Genomic DNA, 19,170 nt, shown 5'->3' with positions numbered 1-19,170 from the left:
CACACCGCAGCAGCAGAAGAAGAAAAGAGCTGGGAAATAATGGAGGCTGAGGAACAGGAACAAGCTCGCAGATGCCCTAGTCCTGGGCAGAGACAGGAGTCAGAAGTGGTAGAAACAGGACAGCAGACAATGGAGACCACCACCTCCTTCTCCGAGAACCAGGCTCCCCCTTCGGGTCTTTCATCGCCGGCCATCATAGGCAACAGGGGGGTCTGGAAGCGAGGAAGTAGCTGCTCGGGGCGGCGGCGCGGGCACTCGGAGCAAGGGCTCAAGATTGAGGGAGAAAATTCCATGGGCCCCGTGGATTTCTGTGGATTTAAATAAAAGAACTGAAAGCAGCTCTCCGCGTCTGTGATTTCACTAGGCAGGTAGCCCAGTGCGCTGTTGACGGCACTCTCGTGACAGTATGGGTAAATAAAATGGTTTGTTTTAATCTTCAGCATAGGCACCAACACTAAGGGGCCCAGATCCCTTTGCCCCCCCCCCAACACTGACTGTGCCAAGCCACCCCAGCTTTCTTTGCCACTGCCACATGGCAGCGCGAGTAAGACACCCAATTGCCCACCTGCCTCCCTCTCTCCCAGGTTGTCCCCTCTCCTCTCCTCCCCTCTGGAGGCCTCAGCCTGGATCCAGTGCCCCCTGAGCCCCCTGAGCCCACGGAGTGAATTTGGCCACAGCCTGTTGGCGTGGAGAGAGGAGGGGATAGTGCGTGGGCAAGGGAAGAAGGCAGGGCAGCCTCTGCTGGTCCTTACCCTGGGCTGTGCCTACTCGGCTCCAGCTTCCATCCATCCATTTGTCCTTCTGGCAACCTCCTGGCAAGGGGAAAGGTGCCCCCCAAAATGTTTTATTCAAGTTGGCACCACTGATCATCAGTGTCCATACCTGTCTCAGACAGCAACATGGCAGAGCATGAAGTATTTAATATATATGAACTACACACCTGGGGAGGTTGGAAGCTTTGGAGAAGTGAACCCTTTATTTCATGCAGAAGGAAAAAAACAACCCTCTGAAACACTGAGCAGGAAATGAAGTGGCTTTCAGATTAGGATGCTTACACAGTGCACAAGCCAGGCAGAGTCAGTTTTAAAAGAAAGAAGACTGTAGGTCTGATACTGATGCACAAGAGCAAGCAGACTTAGTAGCTATGCAGCACATGCCAGCTATTAGGACCAATGGTTGGGGACGGAGGCCATGTTGGGTACTTCAAGCAGAGGGTGCTATGGTATTTGTGTGTGTGTGGCATGGGATGACATAACAGAGGGAGTTCCCTGTCACCATGCATGGATTGGTTCAGTCCATGCATTGCTAATGTGGGGACAAAATGAGCTTTCTACTCTGTGATTGGCATGTGTTGGCAATGTTGCCATAGATGCAGGGAGAGGACTTGAAGTGTGCCTGCTATGTCCCTTGTAGTCTGTATTGCTGTCATTTTCTTCTTGGAAGCACATGGGATCTTGACTAAGGCTGCAATTTTACTCTCACTTACCTTGGAGTAAGCCCCACTGAACTTAATGGAACTCCTTTTACAAGGGTCGCTCATTAAAGATTTCCCCTGACCTACTTCCAGTTATCGTAGGAGGATGAAACTGCACATGTATAATGATACAGCTCTCCATAGGTAACATGGTAATTTGTAGCTCTGAACTCCTAACTGTTTCTCCGCTAATCGTGCTAACGTGGAGTAACATCTGATAATGGAACATCTGATAATGAGATGAAAGGAGCTTATGGGGAGGATGCCCCATTGTATGACGTAGTCAAGCACTGGCATCATTAGTTCAAGTGTGGTCAGACTTCAGTGGAACGGCTCCCATTCCTGGGCAACCACAGTTCGTCATTGATGAAGACACCATCCAGCAAGTGGAGGCTGCCATTTTGGAGGATTGCCACATTAGCCAATTAGCTGCAGGTTCACCAATTAGCTGCAGGTGTCAAGATTAGAGTGGGCTCTGTAGAAAAAATCATCCATGATCATTTGCACATGGGAAAGTTGCCCACACGGTGGGTTCCCTGGCTGCTGCTGCCTTTCCAGAAGCAGGAACAAGTCACATGCTCACGGGTTATTTTGGCCATGTGTCACGAAAACCATGATGACTTCTTCACCAGACTCATTACTCAGGAGGAAACATGGGCCCATCATTATGATCCAGAGACTAAATCCAGTCCAAACAACGGAAGCACTCTTCCTCACCACGTGTCCAGCCATCAGCGGGCAAGGTCATGTTCATGGTCTTTTGGGACCAATGTGGAGTAGTGAAGATGGATTTCCTGGCAAAGGGTACCACAATTACCAGGACATACTACGCTTCACTGCTGCAGAAATTGCGGAAGGCCATCAAAATCGAGAGGCGTGGTATACTGACCAAAGGTGTCCACCTCCTGCAGGATAACGCCCTGGTTCACAAGTCGCATGTTGCTCAGATGGAAGCATGTCCTGTGGCTATGAAATTCTCCCGACCTCGCATCATGTGACTTCCACCTCTCTCCAAACATGAAGTTATTTTTGAAGGGCAACCTTTTTTGGATGAAATGCTGATTTCTGAGGTCAAGTCGTGGCTTCGGACGCAACCTGCCGACTTCTGCAGGCGAGGTCTCCACAGCTGCATAAAGCGATGGGAGAAGTGTGTGACTCTTGCTGGTAGCTATGTAGAGATGGACTAATAACTGTGCCAAGTTTCGTTTATTTCAGTACACGGGAAGTACGTCAGGGGAAATCTTTAATGAACACCCCTCGTATTCTGAGTATATGTGCATCATATTACAGTACGTGCATAATATTGACATTACATAAGCATAAGTGGCCACTGGGGTATCTGGGATCAGAGGACTGCTCTGCCTTAACATGATGATTTTTTTAAAGTGAATGTGAAATAGTTCTGCAGTGCTTTTAAGTGATGCCGTCTTGCTTCGCCACTCCATGGCTTCCCCCATGGCTGGTCTCTTGATTTCTGCCCACTGTTGGCAGCCTTAGAAAGCTCAAAATAATGTCTGCTCCATGCTGTGGTCACCACAAGAGGAACTTGCACTTGTCAGAGCCCATTTCCACACTGACTGTCACTGCCTCCGTGCCATGAGAGGGTGGCCTTAATCCGGGCCATGGGTCAGCCCTGGAACCCTTTCTCAATGCCAGATGCGCAGCGCAATGTGCTGAAAGAGAGAAGACTCCTGACCTCGCAATGACAGGCTCAGGCTGGCCGGGGGGAGTTTGCACTCTCTCCCCGCCCCCCAGACTCAGACCAAGGACAGGAGGGGTCAGCGGCGAATGGAGAATGGAAGGCAGAAGGTTTTGTAGACTCTGGGGTGGAATAAGGTAGATCAGAGCAGGGTCACTGCATGGTAGGCAATCCCCCCCACCCCAAGAGACTGTTAGTCTCTAGCAGCGAAAACAGCTAAGGGTCTCATGGCTCCTTAAATACTAACAAACCTATTGTTTCATTTTTAAACATAATCCTAACAGGCAGGCGGGCAGGCGGGCAGGCAGGCGGGCAGCTAAGCTTTCTCGAAGGCATGTGCAGAGTGTTTTCATGAGATGAGTTATTCCAGGCAACTTCTTCTCTTTAGCACTGAGATGATGCTGTGTTTCACTTTTCTCTGTGGGGGCGGCGGTGCAGGCTGAACATCGGTTGACTTTAATGGGGGATGCGTCCCATTTCCCTCGGTCAGGTGAAAGATGCTTCAGGCTGTGTTGACAGAGAGACAGAGAGACAGAAGGATTGATGATGATGATGATGATGATGAACTGAGCCAGTTGGAGGCAGTCCGGGTCCAGCCCGCGTTCCTCTCCCTTCGAGTCCCGATCCCACACCCCACCCCAGGGATTGCGCATGCTCGCCCGTGGACGGGCGGAACCGCACCGCGAACTCCGAAGCAGCGCGACGTGCGGGGAGGGGGCGAGGCGACCGCGGCAACCCCGAGCGACCGCGAAGGAGGCGCCGTCCGGGAGGAGAGCGCGGGCTGGGGAGAGCCTCGTGGGGCCGGGAGAGGGGAAGGCAGCTCGCTCGCTCGCCCCCAGCCCAGCCCTCCCGCTCGGCCGTCGGGGCGGGCCAGGGGGAGGCTCCGCGAGGGCGTCGGCATGCGAGCGGCAGAGGAGGAGCGCCGGGCACCTGCCAGGGACGCGGGCAGCGGGCAGCAGCAGCAGCAGGCGCGCCGGCGGAAAGGGGCGCGGGCGGCGGGCGGGCGGCGCGCTCGACGGCGCTGAGGGACGGTCCGCCCGGGGGAACCGATGGGGCCGAGCGGAGCGCGCTGGAAGAGCCAAGCGGCGGCGCCCTCGGCCGGAGGAGGAGCGGGCGGCGAGCGGCGGCGGCGGCGCCGGTGGCCATGCTGCAGGCGCCCTGGAGCAGGAACGCCACGCTGCGCGGGCAAGCGGGCGCCCCCCCGACGCCGCGCTCGCGCGGGCTGCTTCCCGGCGCCACGGAGCCTGCCGCGGCCGGAGCTCCTCCCGGCGGCCCCGCCGGCGTCGCGCCCATGGTGGCGGCGGGCAGCCTGCTGTCGCTGCTGGTGGTGTGGACCCTCCTGGGGAACGTGCTGGTGTGCGCCGCCATCGTGGGCTCGCGGCACCTGCGCGCCAAGGTCACGCACATCTTCATCGTCTCCTTAGCCGTCTCGGATCTGCTGGTGGCGCTGCTGGTCATGCCCTGGAAGGCGGCGGCCGAGGTGGCGGGCTACTGGCCCTTCGGCGCCTTCTGCAGCGTCTGGGTGGCCTTCGACATCATGTGCTCGACGGCCTCCATCCTCAACCTGTGCGTCATCAGCGTCGACAGGTACTGGGCCATCTCCAGCCCCTTCAGGTACGAGAGGAAGATGACCCCCCGCGTGGCTCTGGCCATGGTCGGCCTGGCCTGGGCGCTCTCCATCCTCATCTCCTTCCTCCCCGTCCAGCTCAACTGGCACAAAGGCCCCGAGCCGCGCGCCCCCTCGACCGCCGGCCCCGAGCCGGGGAGCTGGGCCAGCAGCAGCAGCAACAGCACGGCGGCGGCGGCGGCGCCGTCGGAGCAGTGCGACTCCAGCCTGAACCGGACCTACGCCATCTCCTCCTCGCTGATCAGCTTCTACATTCCCGTGGCCATCATGATCGTCACCTACACGCGGATCTACCGGATTGCCCAGGTGCAGATCCGTCGGATCTCGTCGCTGGAGAGGGCGGCCGAGCACGCCGAGAGCTGCCGCAGCGGCGGCGGCGGCGGGGTGCGCCTGGACTGCGCGCACCCTCTGCACCACCAGCAGCCCCACCACCACTCGGGCCTCAAGTCGTCGCTGCGCAAGGAGACCAAGGTCCTCAAGACGCTCTCGGTCATCATGGGGGTCTTCGTGTGCTGCTGGCTGCCCTTCTTCGTCCTCAACTGCATGGTGCCCTTCTGCGAGCGGCCCCCCGGCGACCCCGCCGCCGCCGGCCTGCCCTGCGTCAGCGACACCACCTTCGACGTCTTCGTCTGGTTCGGCTGGGCCAACTCCTCCCTCAACCCCATCATCTACGCCTTCAACGCCGACTTCAGGAAGGTCTTCTCGCGCCTGCTGGGCTGCAGCCGGCCCTGCTCGGGCTCCCCGGGGGAGACGGCCAACCTCAGCCACGAGCTCATCTCTTGCAACCAAGACACTTTCTTCTTCCGCAGGGAAGGCGCCGCCACCGACGCGGACAGGATCCCCGACCTGGGGGGCGGCGGCTGGGGAGGCCCTTTCGACGGCGCGTCCCAGATCTCTCCCGACCCAGAGGGCGCCACCGAGTCTGGAGACTGCGAGGGGGACGTTTCGCTGGGCAGAATCTCCCCCCTCACCCCCACGTGTCTACTTTAGACTTCACCCCACTTGGGAAGAGCCTTTAAAAAAGGAATCCTTTGGGCTTGGGGCAGACCCTAGTTGCGGCTGTCGATTATTCCTATTGCCGTTATTTAATGCTAACCTGCAGGAAGTTCATAAACCAGCAGTGAACTGGGAACAGAGAAAAGAGGAGGCATTCCAGTCCAGTGGACCGTGGGGTGAACGGCTGGGCTTACAAGGCCTGTCCATAAGTGCCAAGGGAAACTGACACGAGCGCATTAAAAGGACAACTGTCCTCTCAGAAGACTGCTGTTTGGCCACAGTTTGGATTTTACTCTGACCAAAGTCGGAAGGTGTCTCAAGCTACTGTTTTTCTGTTGTGTTTCTGCAACTCACACTTTGGTGGTTTTCTGTTTTGGGAAATGGATTTTCTTGCTCCTTCCTGAGAACCAAAAACATCTAAATTATATTGACAACCAGATTTGAAACTTGCAGAGTTGAATCATTGATAGTTAATTGTCCAGCTGCTACACCTTAGATTGAACCAGGGAGGAAAAAGAGTTTGACACAATACTGGTCCTGAGAAAGTCCCACTGAAATGAAGGAGGTATTGAGCTCAGGAGTGTTCTGGAGCAGCCTCCATTCATTTCAATGGAGGTGGTGCACTTCATTAAGGTGGCAATCCTGCTTTCCTGGGAGAGAGGCCCATCAAATTCAATGGGGCTTACTTCTGAGCTTAGTATTTATTAGGACAATCTTATGCACACTTACCTGGGAATAATTCCTGTTGAAAGTGACAGGACTTACAAGTAAGTCTGCAAGGAACACATCACCTCCCTTTGCGCCCAGGAATGTTCTCCTCTATGTGAACTAGCACTCATGTCCAGGAATAAAGCATACAACCTTTTTTTATATAAAATAAATGGTCAATTGTCCATTAAGGAAATAAGAATACTACTGAGGCAAATCTGACCTACTCATTTTAGTATTCATACAACATCAAGGTTCAATATTTATAATAAGAGTGACTTTCAGATGTTATAGCAATTGCTCAGTCATTTTTAGATTTGTAGTGTATATTACTGCTGCATTAATATTTCTCAGAACTATCTAAAGACATGAAAGTCTATAGCCTCTTTGTTTTTTAACATTTTCATTTTACATTTAGCCCTTAGGAGAGCTCTTAGATGAACTTCTGGCTTTAGGAGGGGCTTATATTCATGTTTTGAGAAACATTATTTCAGAGGGTCTGGTTTTTTTAATGTATTCTATTGATGTAAATGTTGGACACATATCAGCCAGTACAGTATAAAGCACTTCTAAGCCCAACTGAGAGATTTAGGCAGCCGCCCCAAACTCCCTTGAAAGTTGTTGTAAGGAAGTACGTATAGGGGTTGTGCTGTTGGGCATGTATTTAATTTTCTTATTAAGATATATGGGAATTAGCAGTTATTAACTTTAGCTGTGTCAGACCCATTATAAACAATTCCAGCATTATGTGGAATATAATTGGTCTCAAGACCATGAATTAAGGAACAGTTTTTTCTGTACCTCTGTGGGAGTGATTCCTATTACCCACATTCATCGTCAAGTTTCCTGGTGCTGTTTTGTGTATATGAATCGTGTTTTATTGTAAGCCACTCTGGAATTGTTTCTAATGGAGAATGTGATCAAAATATTTAAAACAAGTGAGTGAATGATTAAATAAACATTCACACGACTGAGCTGCAATCAGATACATGTTTACTCTGAAGTAAGTTTCACTGTAGGACCACAGTTAAAGTTACTCAGAAGTAACTCTAACTGAAATGAAGAGTTGCGCCCTTCTGAGTGAGATGGTTGTTGGCCCACAAGTGGTATACCAAAGTAGCATGAATGCTGTATATTTCTTAAAAAATAAAATAAAAGCACAATGCCCACTGTTCATTTGCCACTGGAAGTTGTGCTGTGTGTTAATGTGTGTTAAGACTGATTATAAATAAGATTAATCCAACAGTGTTCAAATAGGCAGCAATGACAAACCATATTCTGGAGAATATTTAAAGGTCACAAACCTTTTGTGTCTGCAGCACAATATTTATAGATTAGTACCAGATACTAGCAATTTATTTTGAGAAAATTAAGTGAGGGAACCAAATGCTGTTGCAGAAATAATAGTCTTGCCTTAAAGTGGCACAAAAATCTTAAGTCATTAATATTACAGTTGTATATCTGCTTATATGGTAATTAGCTGGACTGAATTCATGGTGACAGTGCAAGCCACACTTGTCTACTCAGAAGTAAGTCCTATTGATTTCAATGGAACTTACTCTCAGGTAAAGGTGACTAGGATAAGGGCCTTAAAGTGTGTAACTATTTATGCAGTATTTTCAGTTTTACTGTCTTTTAAATTTTCATTCCTTACGTGATTTTTTAAAAAACTGCTCCAAGTAGTTGACGTGCAGGATATATAAAAGTAAAGGTAAAGGGACCCCTGACGATTAGATCCAGTCATGACTGAATCTGGGGTTGTGGCACTCATCTCGCTTTACTGGCCGAGGGAGCCGGCGTATAGCTTCCGGGTCATGCGGCCAGCATGATTAAGCCGCTTCTGGCGAACCAGAGCAGCGCACAGAAACACCGTTTACCTTCCCGCCGGAGTGGTGCCTATTTATCTACTTGCACTTTGACGTGCTTTCGAACTGCTAGGGTGGCAGGAGCAGGGACTGAGCAACAGGAGCTCACCCTGTCGCAGGGATTACCCGTCACAGGGATTCGAACCGCCGACCTTCTGATCGGCAAGTCCTAGGCTCTGGTTTAACCCACAGCGCCACCCGCATCCCTCTGCAGGATATATGCTTTCTGCCAAAGAAGGAAAATGGAAGATATAAAGCTACACAGAACTTTCTGTGAGGCATAATGGCAGATATGTAGCAAGGGATATTTTGAAACCCACATGTATCATATTTTATAAGTCAATATTAAGTGCGCAGCTATATTGAAGGAAATAGGGGGTGTGAGGATCCTGCTCCCTTGAGAAGGTTCAGGGCCTTTTTAGACCAATATGAGTAACATTCTTTGAGCATCCCACCTGTAGCCATCTTTGAACTTGAGTTACCTCAGTCTAAGCTCTTAGTTACTAGGGATGCGGGCAGCGCTGTGGTCTAAACCACTGAGCCTAGGGCTTGCCGATCAAGGTCGGTGGTTCAAATCCCTGTGATGGGGGCTCCCTTGGCCAGTAAAGTGAGATGAGCGAGTGGACTTAACCGTCAGGGGTCCTTTACCTTTAAGCTTTTAGCTAACAAGGTGTTATTGTTGGGGCTTCAGCTTGCCCCCCCCCCCTCTGTAGGGAGAGGTGTCCTGGGCCAAACAAATGAATGTGGTGCTGTACTTTTTTTTAAAAAAGGCAGCCACCTCTCTTATGGGCTGGAGGGTCTGCTTAAACGGAGCAGGGAGAGGAGCAATAGCAATGTAATCATGGGACTCAGAATGGGCATTGTTAGGAACCAGCTCCATGCTTCCTGGGGCAATGACAGCAGGGGGCTGATCCATCCCCTTTGGCACATTTGGCACCTCCCTGGCTTCTCTTGGTCCTGCTAGGAGAGATGGCTTTGTGGGTTGGGTGGGGACTGTGGGGGTTCTTGGGGCTCAGTGGCTTGTGCTCCACTCCTCTCCTTCACAGCATTCAAGGTCCCCATTCTAGCAGCAGCAGAGGGCTTGTGTGACTGGCAGACATTCTCCCCTTCCTCCTCTTTCTCTTGCAATGGCCAAGGGTGGGCTGGCTAGGGGCTGCCTGTTCAGTCTTGATATCCACCCATCCTGATTCTGGTGGGATGCAAAGAGGTGACATGGTTGGTGGAATAGCACCCTGGGCAGGTCCCTGCATGAGTCTTGGTATAACAGGGCTGGGCTAAGGCTGTAGGAAGAGTCCTGCTGGCCAATGAAGTCCAGCATGTTTCCCAGTGGCCAAGCAGTTGCCTACAGGGCTCCAGCAAATGCAAACCAAACACATGCCTTTCTTGCCACGGATATTCAGAGGTCTGCTGGCTCTGACTGTGGAGGGAGCACGTAGCCATTTAGCTAGAAGCTTTGCTCTCCATCTTTTCTGCTGGAGACACTGCAGAATCACATATAGACTGTAGCATTGCTGAAGCTATGCAGGTGTTGTCTAAGTCAGAAGTTCAGATAATAAACATGCCCTATTCACCATCATATGCTTTTAATACCCCAATTATCTTACCATTGATCACTGACTAAGTCCCACTCCCAATAACTCGTTGAAAATTTCCATTTACCTTCTCCATGCTGTGTTCCCTTTTATAGTAGTTCCCCTCCCACTGGCTGAAAAGCCAAGAAGGTAAGGGAACTTTCAGTTAAAGGGATGTTAAAAAACTAACTATCCTACAATGTGTTCCCAAGTGTTAAAAACTTGTTTCAGCAACTGCATTACATGAAATGGCACGAAGCACGTGCTTTGATATGACGCGTCCACTCTTTGTGGAGGGAGTTGAATCCTATAGATTGATAAATCCGGTCTCTCTCTTTTAGAACAGCCAAAACATGCAGCCAAGGCAAGTCCTGAGGCAAGGAGAGCCTTGCTTGGATAGCAGCAGCTGCTCAAGGGTGGGGCAGTTCCTAATGAACAGTGACATTCTTAAATTGAGAAAATGATGATGCTGAGGGCCTTTGAAGGGATTTGACATACTTCCATGGGAGAGTTTACCTCCCATATGTCCTTCTCGACATGTGCATGCTGGCAAGTGGTGATGCACAGGTACGCCCAAGGGACACATGTTGGGATTGTTAACTGAGAGCCATGGCCTGCCACGGAAAAACTGGGTCTTCTGAGACAAGGCCTCTGGTGTCCTCCAGATGCTGTGGAGGCTGGCCCCGCAAGACTGATGGTGTGATGCTGTGATTGTGAATGGTTGTAAGTTGCCCTGAGTAGTACATAGCAGAAATGTTTATATATATAAAAAGCAAAAGCAAAATATTTGGAAGGCCGAATAGATCACCCCTGCCCAGTAGATCACACACTGACACTTCCAAAGAACTCCAAAGACTGGTGAGGCAGCAGTTCCCTTTTTTGGAGTAGGCTGACTTTTCCCTCAGTGTTGCTTGTTCTGCAATCTGCTTAACAATTTCCCCTTGAAGAGTGATTTCTACTGCATTGCCAGGAACATGGTCTGCCCTTTTCAGGAACTTTGGATTCTGTTGGCTGATTTCCTGTCTTCCAGGATGGAGGCTGTCTTTGGTGCTGTGGTATCATTTTGCTAGATTATCAACAATTATCACTGGAATTCTTTAAGGGTTCTGAAGTAGGCAGCCCCCAGACCTGGTGGCTTGTTAATCTGGACTGTTAATAAGTCCCAGGATCCAGTTTTTTCTCAAGATGGGTGAGTCACCTCTGAACTGGAAATAAGCAGAGGCATTTTCAAAAAGAAAAGGAAAAAGGGAGTTGTCTCAGCTCATTTCTGGACCAATTGATGGCTAGATGCTTGCAAATCTCCAGATCCCTTGGTGTCAAATGGATAATCATAACTAATTCAATTAGCTACAATGAGTTTCTTCAGTCCAAATCCCATGCCCTCTGATGATTAATATTCCACTACAGTTTTTTTTCTAGAGGCACAGACACAGATCTCCTAAGCAATCTCCTAAGCACCATTAATTACTATGCAGACAAATTTTCTCTTTTCCTACCTTCCAGATCAACCAGTTCCTAAGACACTTCATTTCCAACGGATTTCTCTCCCCTCTCCTCTCCAGCTTCCTTGCATGTGCACATGTATGGTATATGCAGTGACAAGCACTTTGATGTGTGCAAATATTGCTATTTTAGATGTACACATAAACCTGTGCATGTGTGACACGATGTAGACGGCGGCCTCTTTGGATGAACTTGAGGTGTGTGGCATTTCTTCGTTTTGTGACTCACCAATGATCTTTGGGAGGAAAAATAATTTCACTGCAATGGCATAATCCGATGATAAAACCTGACTCTTTTAATAAGGGCAGAAACAAGCTTGTTTTAAATACAGATGGCATTAAATGAAAATAGAGCCTTCGCTATGTCCTGTGTTCTCACAAATCACCTACAATACATAGCCAGCCCAGCTATTTTAAGAGCCTTGTGCTTGTTAAGCACGTCTCAGAATAACTAAAGGTAGATTATTCCACATGGGTGGAAAATAATATGCAGAAGAATTCTGCTCAATTATTTTTTAATTGAAAGCATTTTGAGGTAAAATGTGCAAATAGAGTTCAAACCAAAGCAGCTGCCATGAGAATTCAAAAATGGGATAAAGTCATTTTTCAAGCACATCCTTTTAGCTTTGAAAAACAGGCTTTAAGGAAAGCATTTTAAAAATATACATACAAGGTCTACCCAAGGTCTGCCCATTTCCATCCACAGTAGCTGACCAGACCAGCAGCTGAATGTAACTGGCAATGGGATAACACCGTCCTGATGACAGCAACCGAGTCTGGGGGGATTCTCTCCCCCTCCCGATATCTGCTCCCCTGAGGCAGTTGCCTCACGTTGCTTCCTGGCACAGCCAGTCCTGTCTTCTGTTCTGTGGCTTAGTGTTCTTTCACCAAGCAGGATCTGAAAGCATGGTTTGAGTCTTGTTTCAGATCCTGGTTATTCAATTGAAACTACACCTCAGCCCACTATTTTTCATGTAACAGGAAACTGGTTTAAAGGGACTGAGATTGCAGCCATGTAGTTGTAACCCTAATGGTTGGGGAAGAGTGTGTCTGGGCCTGAACGCTCATCCCTAGCTTAAGAAATCAGGAATAAACCATGGTTTATTAAGCCGGAATTGTTGCATCCAGACCAGTTCTGTGTCATCCAGAATCCTGCATCCTGGATCTTCAGGACTTCTTCTGGTTTCTTTGTTGAGTGAATTCACATTTTAAAAATTAAATAAAAAATAAAAAATTGCTGTACAGGTAGCGCCAGGTGCAGAAGGGTGAATCTGTGTAAACGGAAGCTTCAGAGAAGGAACTGGGACGAAAAAGGAGAAACTGAAATGAGACACAAAATTGGGAATGCGCACCTTAGAGTTTCGTAGACTCAAATTACATGTTAAACAGAATCTTGTGATCAGTGGGGAAAGGGTTAGGCAGCCTTTCTCTACTTGCTCTTTATTTGCTCTGACTTGTAGCCTGCGTATGCTTTTAAAAGATTTTTTATTTTAAAAAATCGAAGGCAAGGCAGGCACCCTGCACCACTCAGCAGAGTCCCTGTGCAACTCCTTGCATCCTGCTGCTTTGGCTGCCTTTCGACAGCTTCATACAGAAAACACACAGAAGGTGAAGGAAAAATCTGGCGTGTTGGCAGGCTTCACAAGTCTGGGTGCAAATAATGATCAGCGCTACTTGTCAGAAAGAACAAAGCACCAAGTGTAACAGTTTCCCTAAATCAATAGGCATTGATGAGTGATATCAAAAGCTTTGAAGAAAATGGCTTCTGCCATATTTATTTGCTGACCTTCAGGAAAGCATCTGTGGGAGATAGTGCAACATCAGATAAAAAAATTTGAGAAACAGAAAGACCAGCTGCACTGTGTGTGTGTGTGTGTGTGTGTATATATATATAGGGGGTGCGTGTATGTGAGAGAGAGACTTATTTAGGCCACGTTGATTTATGAAGGCTAAGTATTACTGGTAGGATTACTGGTAGCATTTTCAGCAGTTCCCCAATCTGCATTTTATGTATTGCAGTGTTATTCTACTGTTGCAGGAAGTGAAAAATAAAATGCTGGTTCAAAGCAAGACTTTCTCTCTTATCTGTTACATAAACATAAGCAGCATAAAGTTTAAGAATCGTAGTTCTTTTCCAGGGTATGGATTTAATTGCATCGTGTTAAACATAGGGTTCACATTAATAATATCATAATTTTGGGGGGGAGTCACCCCCTCAGTAGCACTTTGGGGGAAATGAAAAGGACAACGAGAGGAGAAGGTTTGCCTGGTCTATTTATTGCCTGACTTCAGGGTGATGTCTGTTCAGGGTGAGGGATTGAGTTGTCTCCCCCTTAGCAGCTTTCTTCCCTCTCCCTCTCCCCTCTCTCATCTAATTCTTTTAACTAGGAAATTAGCCCCATATTTCAGCTGTGCAACCAGGCCTCTCATCTATAAGATGAAGCAATTTCTTCCCCCACAACCAAGCATAACCTCCTCCAACCCATGTTTTCCTAAATATCATCTCAGCATGTAACAATGACATCTATACATTCAGTACTCTTCTTGTTTCACTCCTGAGGCTTATGTGGGGAAAGAATCCACGAGGTTAGCTTCCATGGTGTCAGTAGTGGGACTTAAAGCATCGACGTGGGCCTGTACAGCCACCGGTCCAAGATATTTTAGCACCTGAGGTGAACCACGACATGGTGACCCCCTCTCCACCAGGAAATAAGGGGTGAATGAAGATCTACATCAGGAACAAAGGGGGAATGAAGATCTACACTGGGATCTGCTGCCCCTGTGCTTCCTGCTGCCTAAGGCAGCTGCCTCAACTCGCCTCATGGGTGGGCTGGCCCTAACAGCAGCTTTCTTCAGCTTGGAGCTTTCCAAGAGATAAACAGACCACCTCTCCTCATATGAACCAACCTGGACCCTGTGATAATAATCTGAGGTGCTACATTATGTGCCTCCTCCATAAGAGGAGGACAACGTGAGAATGGGCCTTTTCTGTGGTGAAATGCTTTTCCCAGAGAGGCCCACCTGGCACCTTCGTTACATATCTTTAGGAGCAAGGTAAAAATGTTTTTCTATAACCAGGCCTTTGGCAAATTAAGCTTTCTTCTGCATAATATATAAGAAAGCCCTGTGTCCTTTGTTTATTTACAAAAAATTAACAAACCAAAGCTTGTCAAAGTCATTGACTGTTAATGGAGCCAAAGGCAGGATTTTGGACCTTCTTTCCACCCTGACACTTCTGGGTATAGGATGGTATATTTATTAATAAATAAATAAATAAATAAATAAATAAATAATAAAATAAAATAAAATAAAATAAAATAATCTGATTGGCACCCCTAATTTTAAGGGCCCCCCCGGAAGCTTTAAGGTTATGCTTGAAAAGTATGAACAGGAATTATGCACCACATTTCTCATATGCAGACACTCATTAGGGAATGAGGATAGGTTCAGACTCTATAGCTGAGAGCTGTGTCCTTTGTTGCTTTAACAATATAATACAAAAACATTAACCGACCAAGGCCTGGTTTAACAAACCAAGGGCAGGCTTTTGGACCTTCTTGCCGCCTTAAAATCTGAATGGCACCCCTAAGTTTTGAGTCACCTGAGTTTTCTTGCACATGTCTAGAGTTGCTCCACTGCCCCATCACTGACTTCTTGCCATCACATAGAGTTTTGTCCTAAGCTTAGTGACTTACCCTCAAACAAATTTCCATAGCGTATTTTGTAAAATTAATGTCTCACAAAGTGGCAGGTCTGAGAGATATAGGCCCAGAAAGTAGCAACCTCAGGTGGTAGGGAAAATGATATTGGCTTATGTTGCTCATTTTTAAAATGAGTACTTTTGCAAAGTGGGCCTTTTGATTTCTGAGAACTACTGGGACTCAGTGTTGTTGCTTCGTGCATTTATAGAATGAGAGAGTTCTGTCGAGTTCATCATCTTTCCAGGTATTTCTTTCAATCATTTCTTGGAAGAGCAGTGCGGGGAGAGGAGTGCTTGACTTTCGCTTCCTTCCCCTCACAGAATGTCCCCACTGAAGTTGTTTCTCCTTCTCAAAGCTGATCTTCACCTCACTGCTGAGCTTGGCGGCATACAATTCTCTGCATTTCTCTCAGCAAGGGCAGATCACGGGGTGGGGGGTGGGGAATAAGCACCTCACCTCCCAGCACTGTTCCTATACTCAAATCCAGAGTTCCCCACAGCTTCGTTAAAGTTAGAAACATAGGGAAATCTACCCACATTTATTTTGCCCCTCAGCTGATTTTGTCATGTTGGTCAATAGATGGGGAATGCTGAGTCAATAACTTTGTTGTTTAGTCGTTCAGTCGTGTCCGACTTTTTGTGACCCCCTGGACCAGAGCACGCCAGGCACTTCTGTCTTCCACTGCCACCCGCAGTTTGGTCAGATTCATGTTTGTAGCTTCGAGAACACTGTCTAACCATCTCGTCCTCTGTCGTCCCCTTCTCCTTGTGCCCTCCATCTTTCCCAACATCAGGGTCTTTTCCAGTGAGTCTTCTCTTCTCATGAGGTGGCCAAAGTCTTGGAGCCTCAGCTTCACGATCTGTCCTTCCAGTGAGCACTCAGGGCTGATTTCCTTCAGAATGGAGAGGTTTGATCTTCTTGCAGTCCATGGGACTCTCAAGAGTCTCCTCCAGCACCATAATTCAAAAGCGTCAATTCTTCGGCGATCAGCCTTCTTTATGGTCCAGCTCTCACTTCCATACACAAAATGGAAAAAAAAAATTATGAGGTTTACTGACAGCTCTGTCAGCTGCATCTTTCGCTCCCAAATTCCCCACGAGAAGAACCAAACATTAGCCATATAAGTTAAATAAGCAGGGAGACAAAATACAGCCTTGTCGTACTCCTTTCCCAATTTTGAACCAATCAGTTGTTCCATATCCAGTTCTAACTGTAGCTTCTTGTCCCACATAGAGATTTCTCAGGAGACAGATGAGGTGATCAGGCACTCCCATTTCTTTAAGAAATAACTTTAGAACAGTTTATAGATCTGCGTGGAACACTAGCTGTCTGAAGTAACACAAGGAAACGAGGACAGCAGCTTTTGATGCTTCTTGGATCTGAGGAAAGATCCTGGAAGTCAAGTTGGAGCCCTGCTATGGCCAGGATCACTCCCTCCCTCACGCAGCAGACTGTTTTAAAGCAGGAGGGTCATGGCAAGACCTGTTTCTGTGCTGGCTGCTTAGAATTACTGCCTTGCCTTAGCTGATTGTGTGGAAGCTTTAGAGAGCCCCCCCTCCCAAAGGTGTTTTTATTCAGCCTAATTAATGAAGATAATGGCTTTCAAAATGTCATATGTAATAATATCCCCAAAATGTGTTATCAGTCACATCTAGCAAATCCACCGAAGTAATTCCACAGATTAGTGATCACATCTTTTCCCACTTTTGCAATGCGTTAGTTTGCAGTACAATGCAGCACCTAACGTCCTGAATCATAAACGTGGGCAGATACCCTATAGATCAGTGAATTTCTAGCAAAAAACTCTTTTCTTCAAATGAGGGACAAAGTTTACAAATGCTGGAATTCTTCTCTTGTTTGGATTAAAATCTGGCCGAGTGAAGAATTAATGGTTTCCCTGGCTGGCTAATGTTTGGTTCTTCTCGTGGGGAATTTGGGAGCGAAAGATGCAGCTGACAGAGCTGTCAGTAAACCTCATAATTTTTTTTTAAAAAAATAATTTTATTAGTATTTTCCACACAACAACACAAAAGATATCAAAAGATAACAATACACAACACACAAAAAACAACATCCGAAACTAAAAAGACAAAACAAAACAAAACAAAAAACCCAAACAAATCCATATCTTACAAATTAATATGATAAACACTAAAACAACAACAAGACATTGACTTCCACCAATCCCACAGCACCTCCTTTATCTCTCATTCTGTCTTCCTGTTTTCCTGTTTTCTTTATCCTCTCTATCCTAACCTCTAGATATAAATCCTTCTTTCATGTCCTTTCACTTCACAAGGTTATTCCAGACTCAGCCAGATTTCTGCCCTCGAACCTTGGCTTTTGAGGTATTCATTTAGGCAATCCCATTCTTTTTTTACTTCACTTTTTGGTTTTTGTCTTATTATAGCTGTCAAAAATTAGTTTTGTCTTTTGGAATATCGTCATTTAAAATTCCTAAAAGGAATGCCTCTGGCCTTTTACTATATGATATTCTTAATATTTTCTTAATTTCTTCGCTTCTCAGCCTTTGGGCTAAGATCAAGTGCAGTATACCTCATATTTAGCTGCCAAGGTCCCTACACACATTTCATGCATCTCAAGTTGCAGAAGGTGCCTCTGCATGATTCCCGGCAATTCTGCATTTCCACTATAGCCTCCAGCCCATAATGTTCAGGAAAGCACCACCCCAAGCCTCCAGAGAGAATTTCTGGCAGCCCAGGGGGCTGAGGAAGTCCTGGAGAAAACCGGTTGCATGAGCCACCTTCTGCTCTCACAACTATATGCTATGAGCCAATGGATGAAAGCTCTGTTCTACTGCCTAAATACATCAGGAATGCCACAGATAGGAATGCAGTCTTTAAATATTGAAGAGGTAATAAAAATTCATGAGAGTAATTCAGTGAAACTGTGAGAATATCTGAATATATTTTATATATGGCAATCTAAAATAAGCATATATAGAATAAGTCAGGAGTTGTTTTTCCCCCTACAGGCTTTTTATAGAGTCCTAAATGTTTTATGTTGGTAATAGCTATTATTCTACTCTGGACAGTTTGAGGTTTATCTGTTCCTACGTTTATGTAAATAGCTCCAGCATACAGTGCAAATTTTGCTAGTGGATAGAGACTGATTGCCAGGCCAAATGTTTTGCAAGCTGGAATGAGGCACAGAGCGCCCAGCAAATAACTGATGGTCAAGGGCCCATCTACTTTGATCAGCAGCATCCCTTGTGAATTCCAAGAAGACAAGCCCTTCTTAAACATCACTTACAATGCCTGCATTCACTTACCCAAGGCCAGCCTAAGACATTTTGTCTCTGGAGTAAGGTAAAGGACCCCTGGATGGTTACGTCCAGTCAAAGGCGACTATGGGGTGTGGTGCTCATCTCGTTTCAGGCCAAGGGAGTTGGCGTTTGTCCACAGGCAGCTTTCCGGGTCACGTGGCCAGCAGGACTAAACTGCTTCTGGAGCAATGGGACACTGTGACGGAAACCAAAGCCCATGGAAACACTGTTTACCTTCCCGCTGCAGTTTATCTTCCCTATTTATTTACTACACAGGCACACTTTCAAACTGCTAGGGTGGCAGGAGCTGGGACAGAGCAATGGGAGCTCACCTCATTATGCAGATTCAAACCTTCTGATTGGCAAGCCCAAGAGGCTCAGTGGTTTAGACCACAGCACGACCCGCTCCCTTCTGGAGTGAAGGACAAGGTGGTACCCCCCCACACACAAGTACCAAAGCTGACTGGTCTAGCCAGTGCTTTTCCCCCTTAAAAATGTCTAGGGGTACTCTCATTTTGACTGAAGAAAATCACCATTTTATAGTTCAAATAGGGAAAAATAAATACAGCAAATGAACAAAGTACAAAGATTCACAAAATGTTTCGGGGTATGCGTACTCCTGCACTCCTGCATCCCCCAAGAAAAAAAGCACTGGGTCTAGCATTACTTTACTGCTGCCAATGGAAAAGCAGCAAACTAGCTTAGGAAAAGCAGAGTTGTGTGGCAACTCTGAAGGAAAGG

The 19,170-nt window shown here is 47.4% G+C and overlaps 1 protein-coding gene and 1 long non-coding RNA gene across 2 annotated transcripts; one reads left to right on the top strand and one right to left on the bottom strand.

The window, feature by feature from the left end:
* Nucleotides 1–4,219: 4,219 nt before the first annotated feature.
* Nucleotides 4,220–7,687, top strand: DRD5 (dopamine receptor D5). Its single transcript, XM_083456750.1, has one exon. It carries the CDS (start codon nucleotides 4,318–4,320, stop codon nucleotides 5,788–5,790), a length of 1,473 nt encoding a protein of 490 aa, XP_083312876.1. The 5' UTR covers nucleotides 4,220–4,317; the 3' UTR covers nucleotides 5,791–7,687.
* Nucleotides 7,688–11,719: 4,032 nt separating this feature from the next.
* LOC310657945 lies at nucleotides 11,720–18,927 on the bottom strand. Its single transcript, XR_014502025.1, has 2 exons — nucleotides 18,436–18,927; nucleotides 11,720–12,762 (listed from the first exon to the last, which is right to left on the bottom strand). It is a non-coding gene; the product is annotated as an uncharacterized lncRNA (long non-coding RNA).
* Nucleotides 18,928–19,170: the final 243 nt, after the last annotated feature.

The sequence above is a fragment of the Podarcis tiliguerta genome (assembly GCF_965153285.1).
Source record: "Podarcis tiliguerta genome assembly, chromosome: 9".
NCBI classification, from domain to species: Eukaryota; Metazoa; Chordata; class Lepidosauria; order Squamata; family Lacertidae; genus Podarcis; species Podarcis tiliguerta.
Note: the sequence above shows the minus strand (reverse complement) of the source record. Positions and strands in the feature narration are given on the sequence as shown.

Coding starts and splice junctions, on each gene's coding strand:
- DRD5 (XM_083456750.1), top strand. CDS start 4,318: ATGCTGCAGGCGCCCTGGAGCAGGAACGCCACGCTGCGCGGGCAAGCG.